At 36.5% G+C, this 14,616-nt stretch overlaps 1 protein-coding gene across 1 annotated transcript; it reads left to right on the top strand.

Annotated features, from left to right (window-relative positions):
* The first annotated feature begins 367 nt into the window (after nt 1-367).
* Nucleotides 368-7,952, top strand: bcl2l10 (BCL2 like 10). Its single transcript, XM_048168268.1, has 3 exons — nt 368-517; nt 2,292-2,706; nt 7,049-7,952. Exons 2-3 carry the CDS (start codon nt 2,299-2,301, stop codon nt 7,169-7,171), a joined length of 531 nt encoding a protein of 176 aa, XP_048024225.1. The 5' UTR covers nt 368-517; nt 2,292-2,298; the 3' UTR covers nt 7,172-7,952.
* The last annotated feature ends 6,664 nt before the right edge of the window (nt 7,953-14,616 follow it).

The raw sequence follows: 14,616 nt of genomic DNA, 5'->3' as shown, positions 1-14,616 counted from the left end.
TTGGAATTATTGAAGAAATTTGGTATATCAATTCGAATCAAGATAATCCCTTCATTATACCAAGCAAGATGGAATAGTGATTACATATAGACAGTATGTCTTTATTATTAAATTTGCAAACTGTGGTGAGAAATTTAAATGTATACCCCCAAGAGTATTACAAATTTAATAAGGAAAAACGTTCCAGACACTTTCCTTCGTCTTCATACACTCTATCAACCATTTAAGTGTACTAAAATCTAAGACCTCAAGTCCCCCTTGCTCCTTAGTATTACAGATTACTTCTTTCTTTAAACGATGCGTCTTTTTTCTCAAATGAAAGTCATGAAGTATCTTGTTTTAGGAGGAACATCTCGATCAGAAATATTCAGTAGTATACAATGCAAAAGCGTCATGGAGGAGGCGTGGTTAGTGACTCTACGCTGATAAAGAGTGACGGAGGCTCGTTCTCTACTACGAGACTGGCTGCTGTTTGCGCAACTGTCGGTGGAGAGCGCAGTCTGACATCGCTGGGAGGGTGAGCTGCATTATTAATTCCACTTTTATGGAGAGAATGATACATTGTATTCTACAATTACTGTTTAATCCGAATTTTTTTTAATATACTGAAGAAAACGTATATTTCAAGCGCGTGCTGTTGGTTCGCGTCTTTGTGCTCTCGTGAGCAATGGCGCAGCCGGCTTTGTGTTTCTTAGCATTGCGTAGACTTTCATTTATGCTGTGTTTTAGCTAATATTTCTCATTCATATGGACCATATGTTAATACTACCAGCAAAAGAGACTCAAGCAGGTTTAAGGTGGACGTTGTTGAATATGAATGTCATTTTGTTAATGTAAGGCCCGAGCCTAGAGAAACAGCCGCTCATTATAACAGCCGTTATTATGAATCATTTATCCATTTATGGACTGATCTGCGTTCAGTTCTGTGTTAATGCTGTATTGACATACAACACAAACGCTTGCTTGAATTAGCCTGAAACTCCATACAACTGAGATAAAATGGCAGCATGGTGGTTAATAAAAAACGGTAGTAACTTAATTTTAACCTATATTTGAATTCACAACAAGAAAATGTACAAAATGACAAACATTCTGAGATCTCATTATCCTGAATGATAAATACAGTATACATAGTATTCATTATGATTTGACAGCAGTGACAATAACTGCAACAATTATAATGTTTTGTTGGAAATTGTGGTTACTATGGTATTTTTTTTTTTTTTTTTTTTTTTTTTTTGGTCAGGGATGTTTACCATATAAGGGTAGTTGACAAAACATGGACTAAAAACGTTTTACTATAGGTTAGAATGCTAATGATTGTTTTATGTTATATTTTCTTTATTTAGCTTTGAAGTTCATTTAAAAAAATGCAGTGTGACAAATGCAAATATTCTTTTGTCTCTTAAACGATAGTTCACCCAAAAATGAAAATGTGATGTTTATCTGCTTACCCCCAGTACATCCAAGATGTAGGTGACTTTGTTTCTTCAGTAGAACACAAACGAGGATTTTTAACTCCAACCGTTGCCGTCTGTCAGTCAAATAATGCGAGTGAATGGGAAATCTATCAATAAGAGTCGAAAAAACTTGCATAGACAAATCCAAATTAAACCTGCGGCTCGTGACGACACATTGATGTCCTGAGACACAAAACAATCAGTTTGTGCGAGAAACCGATAGTTACCGATAGTAACCGCACTCCTTGAAGTATAAGTGCGAGACATCACTGCCGTTGTCAGAGCGCGATCAGACCTCACTAACCGAGTGCTGAACGTAGTTGGACATTGTGGTGTTTTAGAGGTAAAAAATGATATAAATACTGTTCGGTTTCTCGCACAAACTGATCGTTTCGTGTCTTAGGACATCAGTGTGTCATCATGAGCCGCAGGGTTTAATTTGGATTTGTGCAACTTTTTTCAACTCTTATTGATAGAGTTCCCATTCACTCGCATTATTTGACTGACAGACGGCAACGGTTGCAGTTAAAAATCATCATTTGTGTTCTACTGAAGAAACAAAGTCACCTACATCTTGGATGTGCTGGAGGTAAGCAGATAAACATAAAATTTTCATTTTTGGGTGAACTGCCCCTTTAATAATCACACAAGAATTAGATAAAGGTTGATTAAATAATTTTAGTCAAATTATAGGTCACTCTGCAGAAGACTGCTACTCATTAATAAAACTTGTTTGATGTTCTTGTTCATCAGATGTCCATCATTTGGACAACATTTCTTATATATAAAACATAAACCCTCTAATGTATTTTTTGACCTTGACTTTTTCAGTTAGAAAATGTCCTGTTGGTTGAGGGAACAGACTTTGTTGCTGGCAGAAGATTACATCGGCTTCTGCAGTGGGATCCAACAGACGCCTCCCAGCGAGTCAGCAGAGGCCATGAGATACCTGGCCAAAGAGATGGAACAGCAGCACAGAACCAAATTCCGATCCCTCTCCCAGGAGTTCCTGGACACCTGCAGATCAGATCCCAGCAAGTGTCTGCAGAGCGTCATGAGGGAACTGGTAGAAGATGGAAAACTGAACTGGGGAAGGGTGGTTTCCATCTTTACTTTCACTGGAGTTCTGGCCAGTGAGCTTCTGTCCAGAGGGGAGAATTCTGAGTGCCCCAAGAGACTGGCTGAGACCATAGCTGACTACCTAGGAGGGGAAAAACAAGACTGGCTGGTGGAAAATGGAGGATGGGTAAGCATTAGCAATGTAGACTCTGACAGACGACATTTAAGGCCCCGATATACTCACCGAAAAGTATTTTTCCGTTTTTCGCTTGGGGGTAAAAAGTTCAAAATACTTTTGCTGCAGTATTCTGGTAGCGAACATCTCCACAATGCCCACGCTGCTACGAGCGACAATTGGATGAATATGTAAAAATGTGCTGCATGCTTTCCTCTTAATAACAAAAATGACAGCGGTGAAAAAACAGCAGTTAAGAAAGTATCTGATTATAGCACGTGAATATGTTTAAAGCAAACCGCTATACACTATTAAACATGAAAAAACTGTGTTTTCAATTAGAATTACAACTTCAGTTTCTACTATAAAGCAGCTCTTTAGGGCGTTCATGTTTTTACTAGCGTCTGAGCTTGCAGACTGAACAGAAGAAATTAACCGGAGAAGATTTCCACATCAAAGAAGGCGGAGCCTCAGAGCATACATACCTATTACATAATCGACATGGACCATTGATAGTTCGAATGTGTTTACCAGCTGGCGCTAACTTATCTGGGAAGCTTTGAGCCTCAGAAACAAGCTCCAAAAGCACTTTGTTTTGGTTTGAAATGACATCACATTTTGCTTAAAGTATATCGGGGCCTTTAAGCGGGTAAATGATGGTTTTATAGCCATTGCACTTGTGCGGTAGACCTTTGATGCGTAAGTAGTAGGAAGACCGTTTATAATCTGCAGGTTTCAAATAAAGCGTTTAGCTAGGGGTTTTTTTTCAAACCAGTTCTGGTTGATGTGAAACTTGCGTGGGTGTTTAAAGAGCATCGTGTTTGATCCTTCATGTGTGCTCTCAGAAACCCAGCCTGTTTTGCTGCGTTTGATGCCTCAATCTCTTGAGTCTTTCCTACCAGTATACTTCAATGTGCACATTTTTAAGTGTAATTGGAAGGTACATACTGCAGTGATATGCTGGTCTAGTTTTTGGAGTAGAGCAGTGTATACCTTCTTGTGGCTGCCCTGTTTTTATGAATTAGAGAGTGACACAAGCCAAAGAATTCTGGGAATGCTTGTGGGGAAAACTTTTAAACAGGCTCTCAAAAGTCTCACCAAGGACTTTTTTGTGTGGGCGTCCAGTTTTTCAATCTCCCAGGCACTGATCTGTAAAGGCAATACTTGTTCCAACTGTAAATAACCTCAGGAGACATTGTTGACTTAAGCAGACTGATATCTGCTGTAATTACACACATGATTTTGAGGAACATATTAGTCAACAGTCAAATGCAAATGTTTTAGCTGTAGCTCCCACTGAAATGTGACCAGGCCTTCGTCACTGAAATTTTGTTTAAATGATTCATGTCTAATGAATGTACGTACTATGGCTTAAAAAAGACCACTCTCTATAAGTCACAATGAAACTGAAGTAATGACAGATCTTTTCTTAATTGTATCATACACTTGATTAGGTTTCGGATTATCGAAAATTAAATATGTGGAACCATAGGACCATACGTGTTGCTATTTCTCGGTTTTTGATTGGGTGGAGGCAAATCTGAACGCAAGCTAGCAGTCGATTGTAAGAAAGAGAAGGGCTTCAAGTTGTGTAAACATGGGTTCACATTAGTGAATTTTGCAGGCAAAAATCTCTATTGTCAATAGTGTAGAGATGTATGAAACCCAAAAGTCACTTACAAACGAAGCCATTTTCTGTTTCTGTTAATGTGGTGAATTGCCGTGAAAAAATTGAACCCATTGCAAAATCTGCATTTCGAAATCTTTTACCCTCACATGAAATTCCCGATCGCATGGATTACTATTGAAAAGACTGGATTTCGCCCATGACAATTTGCTGAGCAATGGTAAATGCGCCTGCAACTTAAAGGGTTAGTTAGGGTCACCCAAAAATGAAAATTCTGTCATTTAATTACTCACCCTCATGTCGCTTCAGACCCTTAAGACCTTCATTCATCTTCGGAACACAAATTAAGATATTTTTGATTAAATCAGTGAGCTATCTGGCCTCCGATTAAACTGCAACAAAATTACCACTTTCAAGCCCAGAAAGGTAGCAAAGGCATTTTTAAAATAGTCCATGTGACTACAGTCGTTCAGTCCTAATGTTATGAAGCAACGAGAATACGTTTTGTGCACAAAAAAACAAACAAAAATAATGACTTTATTCAATAATTTCTTCTCTTCCATATCCAGTCTCGCAGATGACGTAGTAAACACAGTGCAGGGCTTCCGGGTTCTACGTCAGAACGCAGGCTCAGTATTGGCCGACGCTGTTCATGTGAGCATATATATAATGTGTATGTATGTATGTGTGAGAACTAATGGTGTTTGGCATCAGACAGGCCATATTTGAAAGTGCATAAATGAGATTTGATAGCTTTTGCAAAATAGTGACGTAAATCTCTCTCTGTTCCTCAGGAAAAGCTATCATTTGACTTCAGAAGACTTAGAATATAGCGCACGTCATATGGAGGTTTTTTTTTTTCCATCCTCTTTCACTTTTGTTGTATGGAGGGAAAAAAGTACCTGCTAGACTTCTCCTTTTGTGTTCAGCAAAGGAAAGTCACATGGATTTGAAACGTCATAAGGTCGAGTAAATGACAGAAAGGATGAACCAGCCCTTGAAACCAGTTAGTTGCATGTTGGTCTAATTCAGTGGTTTTCAGTTCTGGTCCTCGTGACCCAACACTTTGCAAATTTTGTATGTCTCCTTTAACACACCTGATTTAGATCATCAGCTCATTAGGAAAGAGCTCCATGAACTGAACTGTGTGTGTCAGGTAAGAGAGACATACAAAATATGCACAGTAATGAACCTCCAGGACCAGAATTGAAAAGCACTGGTCTAATTTACGCTTTTATAACATCACCAGTGGCGTTATTGCTATTGCTAAGTCTTAAAATCGAAAATCCGGTCACTTCTGGCTTGAGGCAAACAGCAGCTTGTATTTGCATAAATAAAGAGTTTGAGAGGCCTGCTGCAGTCTATTCTGTCTCTCCCTATTTTCTCTTTCTCTTTTATTTGGCAGCTGTTGAAAGCAGAGCCGAAGGCCAGTCAGCCATTTAGTCTATTGTGTTTACCATACGGTTGATCTCCGTGCTTCACTCAGAGTTTGTGCAGCATATGATTGTGGACTAGTGCACCTGGACTCACTCTGACCAGTACAGCAGGTGTCTGTCTGAAGACAGCTGCTCTGCCCGACTCCTCAAGCCTTCTGCTGTTTGTTCGGGTCCACAGGCAGTTACAAACAACAGTTACACCCGCCTGTGTCTTTGCCTGCTGCTTCTGAAACTTTCATATCTGCATTTAACCCTTGAAATGTCAGTTAGCCCCTGAAACATGCACACTTCATTATTATACATATATTATACATCTATTTGAAAAACTATTATTTTCAACCCTCATTTTGACCCCTGTCATTGCATAGGAAAAAGTGTCAATGTCCCCTCACTACTGCTCATGAATGTTTTGAAAACATTATCCATATAAAACCTTCAATTACAAAGCATTATGAAATTACTTAATGTTTGCTGCTGTTAGATCCAATACAGTTGGCCGCTTCATCTATCAACAAAAGTTTCTTTGTGAACTCTCACACTGTGCCTTGTTTACAAAACAATCTGCAGTCAAATGCTCCGAACAAACATAATAAATGCTCCGAACAAACATAATCCTCCAATGTCATCTGGGACGCCATTAAAAATAAACCATCCACTTCCTGATGCTGGGGTCCTTCTGAAGGCTGAAAAGACACAAACATGCCGTTTAAACATGATGCGTCAATGCGAACGTTCCTTTACTCTTCCATTTGTCCTGTTGTCGGGAGTAGCTCAAGCATGTGGAGTGTGTCAGAAAAGGGATCTGTATACTGTATTAACTGTTAGACAGCAGTCAGCTGTTAAGCGACTGAACGCCAGTGGGAGGGGCCAATGTTGTGACGTTAAACGATTCGTCGATGGTCACACAATATCCAAACAAGCCATTTTTGAATGATACAAAACATCTTATATGTCAAAAGTTTAAGATAGGTTTGATATCTAATTATATTATTAGATTTTGAAACCGAGCATACGTTATCCACTACTCCAAATCTCAGAGGATTATTTCATTTGAATTACTGTTAAAGATGTATGTGCCGTTCCTCCTGAGAGGCGAGCAGGGTTATGTAATCTTCTCATATGTTCAGAGTAAGTAGGCTGTGCTATTATGTAATATCTCTGCTCATTGTTGAGAGTTTAGCTACTATGACTAATAAGGTCCGAAATACTGTATCATAAGGGCGTAGGGAGCAAAATGTGAATCTTATACTGATTTTTTTTTTTTTTTTTTTTTTTCCCTTGTCTTTTGTAGGAGGGTTTCTGCAGGTTTTCCCACAACGCAAAACAGTTGAACCAAGAGTCGTCGATGAAGACGGCACTGTTTGCAGCAGCAGGAGTGGGTTTAGCTGGTCTAACCTTTCTCTTAGTACGCTGATGATTTTAGAATCTCTCGCTCTCTTTTTCTCTTTCACACACTACACACCTGCTCTCTGTTTTCTGTCATATGGCTAAGTCAAAACAGTTCATAAAGAGAAACCGGTCTTTGGGTTCTCAGCCGAATGTTTTTGCACATTTCTTTCCATGTCCTTGCCTGTAATTACAGCAAACAGTCATTCCTGTTGATTGTATACTCTTCACATGGCCTTCTGGAGAAAAAAGATGGACGTTCTAATTCTTTGCATATCTAACATGGTGCTTTTTATTTCATAATTGCTTTTGTCACCTGTCCCTGTGTAAATCTTGTTAGTTTAGATAGTATTTACAGTTTATTTTGTGAACATGATATGAAACCACAGTTTATTGTTTGTAATGTATCTTTCAGTCTGAAAACACAACGCTTCACCGATCGCAGTTGTGTCAGAAACCATTGTAACGCAAAAGAGACGAAGCACAAATATTTTGTAATGAGTTATTCATATGTCTCCTTTTTTTAGACCACTTTCTGCCTTGACTAGTGGTTTACATTTGATCACCTTCCAATGTCTCTCAGATTCATCCTGAAAGTCATTTGTTTTATTAAAGGTGCTAGCTTGTTCGGTTCCAAGGATGTGATATTCTGCCCACTTGTAAGTTTACGTTGTAAATTTATTTATTTACCTTATAAGAACAAATTATTACTATTTAGGCAATTCCCAACAATTGACAAAACATTATATTTTTGCATTGTTTTATTTATTGACTTCTTTCTTAATAAAATAATTTTACTGTGAAGACAATTTTGTTTTGTATCAAGTCAAATCTTGTGTGTTTCTGATTTCAGCTCTATTGTGTAAGTGGCCATGTTTCATTGTGCACTGATATTTCAGAGCACAATCTCCAGGCATGTATGCATTGCATTCGCATTATTTGCGCTGTAGAGCACGTTAGTGTAAACCAGTGGTTTTCAACTCTGGTCCTGAGGACCCATTGCTCTGCACCTGATTCAGATTATCAGCTTAAAAGAGCTCCATGAACCGAACTGAGTATGTCAGATAAAAGAGACATACAAAATGTGCTGAGCAGTGGGTCCCCAGGAACAGAGTTGAGAACCGCTGGCGTAAATTGTCTTGTAGAGTTCTCCCTTTTGTGCATAGACTCTCAGGTCCACTTAAAGAGTAGATGAAGGGTGCATAGTGGCTATGAAGGGCCCTTCTGAACCCTAAAATGCTATATTTGCTGGTTGGATTTTACAAAAATTCCAAAGAGCAGGGTTAACTAACCAGTTAACCCAACCCAGTTGGTCAGTTAACCCAACCCTTTCTTACTCATGGTTATCGGTTCTGAAAACGTGTCCATGAATAAGTTGTGAATTCAGAGTATGTTTACAGTAAACACACAATAACATTCATAACAGAGCGCTGCATCCTGGATTCTGTGAAAAACAGTATGTGAAAAGAGAAGTATGTCCTAATTCAAAGTATTTATAAAACAGCATGTGAAAAGTACCTAGATGACCTACTGCTTCTGGCGGGATTCTGATGCTGGTAGGATACATAACGATGACAACATAACAAATGTAGTATATCCGGATTACATTCATACTATATAGAACTTTTTATAACAGGAAAAAAAATAATTACTTTAAAAAATATTCCCTACTCAGAAAGTATGCAATTTCGGATGTAGCCCAGAACTCACCATTGAAACAAGTCTTTAGTAAACAAAATGGGATACGGGTAAGGTTTAAGGGTGGGTTAAGGGATAAAGGAAGGGTCAACAATGTAATTACAGAAATAAATTGGATATGTTTAAAAAAAATACCTGTATATAATTACATAAGTACAATTTAAAAACATACATATGAGCATTGTATCAAATGATTCATTTATATGTTAAGTACATAGTATTTAAAGGTCCAGTGTGTAATATTTAGGAGGATCTTTTGACAGAAATGCAATATAATACACATAACTATGTTTTCAGTGGTGTATAAAGTCCTTACACAATGAACCATTGTGTTTTTATTATCTTAGAATGAGCCATTTCTATCTATACACAACCCCACCGTTAGATGCCACTAAATTTTACACACTGAACCTTTAGGGACAACTAATATAAAGAAGGACCATATTTTTTATTATAGAAATATGGCCTTTTGCAAAAAAAAAAAAAACCCTGTTGAATACTACGGAAGAGGATTAGGGCCAAGCAATAATAAAAATAAAAAAAAAAACCATCTCGAGATTAAAGTTCTCTAAAGTTCTTAAAGAAAAACTCGTTAAATTTCGAGAAAAAAGTCGAGATAAAATGTTGAGAATAAACTCGTTAAATTTCGAGAAAAAAGTCGAGACAAAAAAATGTTGAGAATAAACTCGTTAAATTTCGAGAAAAAAAGTCGAGATAAAATGTTGAGAATAAACTCGTTAAATTACGAGAAAAAAACTCTTTAAATTTCGAGAAAAAAGTCAAGATAAAATGTTGAGAATAAAGTCATTAAATTACGAGAAAAGTCGTTAAATTACGAGAACAAATTTGTTAAATTATGAGAAAAATGTTGTTACATTTCGAGAAAAAAGTCAAGATAAAATGTTGAGAATAAAGTCATTAAATTACGAGAAAAGTCGTTAAATTACGAGAACAAATTCGTTAAATTACGAATTTTATCTCGACTTTTTTCTCGAAATTTAACAACATTTTTCTCATAATTTAACAAATTTGTTCTCGTAATTTAACGTCTTTTTTCTCGTAATTTAATGACTTTATTCTCAACATTTTATCTCGACTTTTTTCTCGAAATTTAATGAGTTTTTTCTCATAATTTAACGAGTTTATTCTCAGCATTTTACCTCGACTTTTTTCTCGAAATTTAACGAGTTTTTCTTGTAATTTAATGTTTATTCTCAACATTTTATTTCGACTTTTTTCTCGAAATTTAACAACTTTAATCTCGAGATGGTTTTATTTTTTTATTATTGCTTGGCCCTAATCCTCTTCCGTAGAATACAGATCCACAATGTGTTAAGAATAAATAGATAAGAATAAAATGTAGCAAAATATTAAATGTACATTGCTTTATGTTATAATAGTGCTTTAAAAGATAACTACAATATTGTGCAAAATGTCACACCCACTGAAGCCTCATAAATAGAGCACATATGTGGGTGCTGAATACCTCTGATAAGGATATACTAACCCTGAAACCGGAACAGGTTAGGTGTGTTCAAGTTGAAGAGGTGCTGTGCAGACAGTTTTGTGTATGACATCAAAGTTGAGAGCGATTCGAAAGCATACAGAGCCATCTGCGCTCTTATCGCTCTCGCAGTACTTCGATGTCATACAATGATCAGTCTGCGCCGTGCCGCTTCAAGTCCAACACACCTGTTATGTTCTGAGAATAAGTTGCTTAGTACTTAGTAAAGTACTTACTTTACGAAAAAAAAAAAAAAAAAAAAAAACTCAAACAAATCTCTTCTATTGAACAGCAACTGGATACCATTCTGCTGACTATCATATTTCCAAACATGTTTTGAACCCTTCTGCAGCACACAAGTTGGGAGAGTCAAATTCTGGTAAGCATTTAGTGTACAGCTGCGATCATACATGAAATGTTCTGAAAGAGAAGCCAATGCTGGTAGCAGATGTCAGATAGTCTGAAGGAATGCAGCATCCCAGTGGAAAAACATTTTGCTCAGATTGCTTGGGAGTCTTACTGGAGTAGTGATGGGCAAATGAAGCCTCATGAAGCACTGAGGCTTTCCCTTCATTGTTTCAGTAAAAGATTCAAAGCTTCGAGAGTGTCGAAAACAGCGCCATCTGGTGTTTAGTAAAAAATAAAGTAGCCAAAACTCAGTGAAAGCTTCTGTTAAGTAGCTGTTACGTGCTCAAATAAAAGCCTAAATAGCGCGCGTCTGTGTGTTTAATTACTCATTTCATAATTCATTTACCTGTTTAACTGTGGCATTTAATGCCAGTATGAATATCAATATGATGTAGGCTAACAGAAGAATAAATGCACACATATATGAATTGCATATGGCAAAATATTTTATTTTCCTGAAATAATTTGTATTCTTAATATTACTTGTATGACTGGGTATTTAAAAATGTAATTTAATAAGTCTAAATGAAAACCTACTCGTAAAGTAAGATCTGGGGGTTCGAACTTTCCGACACTCAAAGTGAATCGCGCACGTGATTGGACAGAAAGTGAGGCTTCATTTGTCATCGATCACGTGACTCTGGGAAACCAACGCACACCCCAATACGAGGCTTAACTAGAAATTGTGTCGCATCATGCGCCATACGCATATCGAAGCTTCAGTGTCATAAATAACATCACTATACTTGAGTTCTCAATTAACGGATTAGTTCACTTTCAAATAAAATTTTCCTGATAATTTACTCACCCCCATGTCATCCAAGATGTCCATGTCCTTCTTTCTTCAGTCGAAAAGAAATTAAGGTTTTTGATGAAAACATTCCAGGATTATTCTCCTTATAATGGACTTCAATGGCCTCCAAACGGTTGAAGGTCAAAATTACAGTTTCAGTGCAGCTTCAAAGGCCTTTAAACAATACCAGACAAGGAATAAGGGTCTTATCTAGCGAAATGATCAGTCATTTTGAAAAAAATGTAAATGTATATGCTTTATATAAACAAATGATCGCCTTCTAAGTGCTTCCGCCAAAACCACACTTTTGTATTCTTCAAAAAGCTTACGCTGTATGTCCTACGCCTTCCCTATTCTACTGACGGAATGATTGCAGTGCCAGTTCCATTTTTTTCCGTAAGTAGAATAGGGAAGGGTAGGACATACGGTGTAACCTTTTTGAAGAATACGAAAGTGCAGTTTTGGCAGAACCACTTTGAAGGCAATCATGTGTTTAAATAAAGCATATACATTTACATTTTTGTTCGAAAATGACCGATCGTTTCACTAGATAAGACCCTTATTCCTCGTCTGGTATCGTTTAAAGGCCTTTGAAGCTGCACTGAAACTGTAATTTTGACCTTTCACCATTTGAAGGCCATTGAAGTCCATTATAAGGAGAATAATCCTGGAATGTTTTCATCAAAATCCTTAATTTCTTTTCGACTGAAGAAAGAAGGACATGGACATCTTGGATGAGATGGGGGTGAGTAAATTATCAGGAAAAATGTATTTGAAAGTGAACTAATCCTTTAAGTTAGTATCAACATTGCCTTAGATGTATTCACATTAGAGAGCTATAAAATTCATGTGAAGGTCATAGCTCTGTTTTTTGAAGAGATTTGAAGAGACATGTTTGACTTCATATTGAGTTATCTGACTTTTGATTCGCAGAATTTCATATCTTAGCAAATCTTCTTGAGATTACTTCTGAAAGAGATTCATGAGATTACTCAAGTCCTTTTTCGTCAGAAGGTGTGTCTGAGAAGTAGGAGACTTTCGCAAATATCTCCATTTGCTCACCAATGTCCAGGTTTGGAGAAACTTTTCATATAGGACTGTTCAGTAACGGTCAGAAACATTGAGAGCTCATATGTGAGCAAAAAATTTATCTGCCAATTGAGCAACACACTGAGTGCACTGTGCAGTGCCATTGTTAGTGAAGATTACATGTTTTCCTTTCTCGTTCAGCCTTTTTAAACCCAACTATGTTGGTTTCCAGTACATCTGAGTCAGCAGTGCATTCTGGCTATTCCATTTACCAGCTGCTGACGTTACAAAAGAGAAATACAAAAACAAATGTTCTCTATTCTAATCTTTTTCAGTTCATGAGTATGATTAATTTGGCTACGTCCCACAGAAATGGAATGGCAGGAAGAGGAATTAACTGAATTGCATCTGTTATTTTTCAACAATAATTAATTTAATTTTAATTACATTTTTTCAGTTTAACTCAAATTCTATGTGAGGCATTTTGAACACGTTTTTGTAAATACTTCTAATGTTGTGTGTTCAACAATTATGAAATGAGTTCAAATAAAGCAGCTCTGCAGAAAACAGTGATGTCATCATCCAGCACAGTTGAGTTCTAATCCCATAGTTTCAGTAAAATCCATAATAGTGCTGAATTTGCAGTTCAAAGTTAGGAATAGCAAAGACATTCTCAATTCATTTCTGAATGAAACACACAGCCCTGTCTAAAACATGACTGTCTCTATTTACATTATCTCACTCCTTTAGTTTGCATTGATGGACTGAATTTGTCAGTGTTTTGCATGCGCTCTTCCGATTTAGGCCTTATCCCTCGTTCACAGATATGATGTGGGAACTAGAACAAGGATGTAATTTCTTCATTCACAGCTGGTCTAGACTTTATCCTGGTCTTTATCTTTGTTGTCTACTGCACTGATCTTCGGCTGGGCTCCAAGACAGAACAGTTGACAATTAGACATTTAGTATATAATTCTGGAATTTAAATCAGCATACTGAAATAAAAACAAACAAACAAACAAACAAAAATGTGTTTTGCAGACACCATGGGCATCAAATAAGAATAAAAAAATAAATATATAAAATAAATATTTCAATTATGACAACTCTCGGAATAGATTTAAACAGCATTTCTTTATAAGCATGGAATATACATAGGCTTAGTCTTGGCGAACTAGATCTGCTACGCTGCTGCTGCTGCATGAGTGAAGGATTTTTCTGAAAAATGCACATGAATACGGTGCATAATTCGAGCTACTGCAAGGAAAGTATGGAGAACCCTCTTAGCAGATCTAGGCAGGTGGTGCTGGGGAAGGTGGAGGGCTAAGAAAATTCCCATGGTGCGCTGCACTGAACTGATCCAGTTCGGGATGGAAATAAAGAACACAATTGGTCAAAACAGTCAGCTTTAAGAGAACCAATCAGCTGCTTGGAAGAGTTTCATGAGTGTACTTATTTGTATATATATATACAGTCAAACAAAAATTTATTCAGACACTTTGAATATTTCATTCATTAATAGAGTTTATTTACTATATTTTAAAAAATGGTAATAAAATATGACAAGATCTCAGAGTTAAACTGTGTCAGAAAAAAATAATCTTAATTATGTCACATAACACTTAAGCAAAACATGGTCAGGTCAAAGGGTCTGAATAATTTTTGGTTCCAAATTTTTATAAATTTTACTTGAAGTCCACTGTATGAAGAATTTCTGGGTATAATATGTCACAGTTTACTTTATTTTGCTATCCTCATTTACATAAATGAAATAGTAAAAATAGTGTCTAGTAAAAATATATAAAAAATGTCTGAATAATTTTTGCTTTGACTATATATATATATATATATATATATATATATATATATTGTCCCCTTGGAATCATAAGGTTCTGTCTGAAATTTTTGTCAAAATTGAGTTATTCACATATTCTTATTCTGTGACAACTTATTTACATTATGTGATTTTTTTTTTTTTTTTATGTTGTGTACATTTTGGGATCTACAAAGTTTTCTATCTACACAGTCAAAAGGAATGCAA

The sequence above is a fragment of the Megalobrama amblycephala genome, linkage group LG19, assembly GCF_018812025.1.
Source record: "Megalobrama amblycephala isolate DHTTF-2021 linkage group LG19, ASM1881202v1, whole genome shotgun sequence".
In the NCBI taxonomy this organism is placed as follows: Eukaryota; Metazoa; Chordata; class Actinopteri; order Cypriniformes; family Xenocyprididae; genus Megalobrama; species Megalobrama amblycephala.
This window is presented reverse-complemented; position numbering and strand designations above follow the sequence as displayed.

Bases quoted from the DNA above. Each gene is read 5' to 3' on its own strand.
- bcl2l10 (XM_048168268.1), top strand. From the start codon at position 2,299: ATGTCCTGTTGGTTGAGGGAACAGACTTTGTTGCTGGCAGAAGATTAC. The intron at 2,707-7,048 runs GTAAGCATTAGC...TGTCTTTTGTAG, and splicing joins TGGTGGAAAATGGAGGATGG to GAGGGTTTCTGCAGGTTTTC.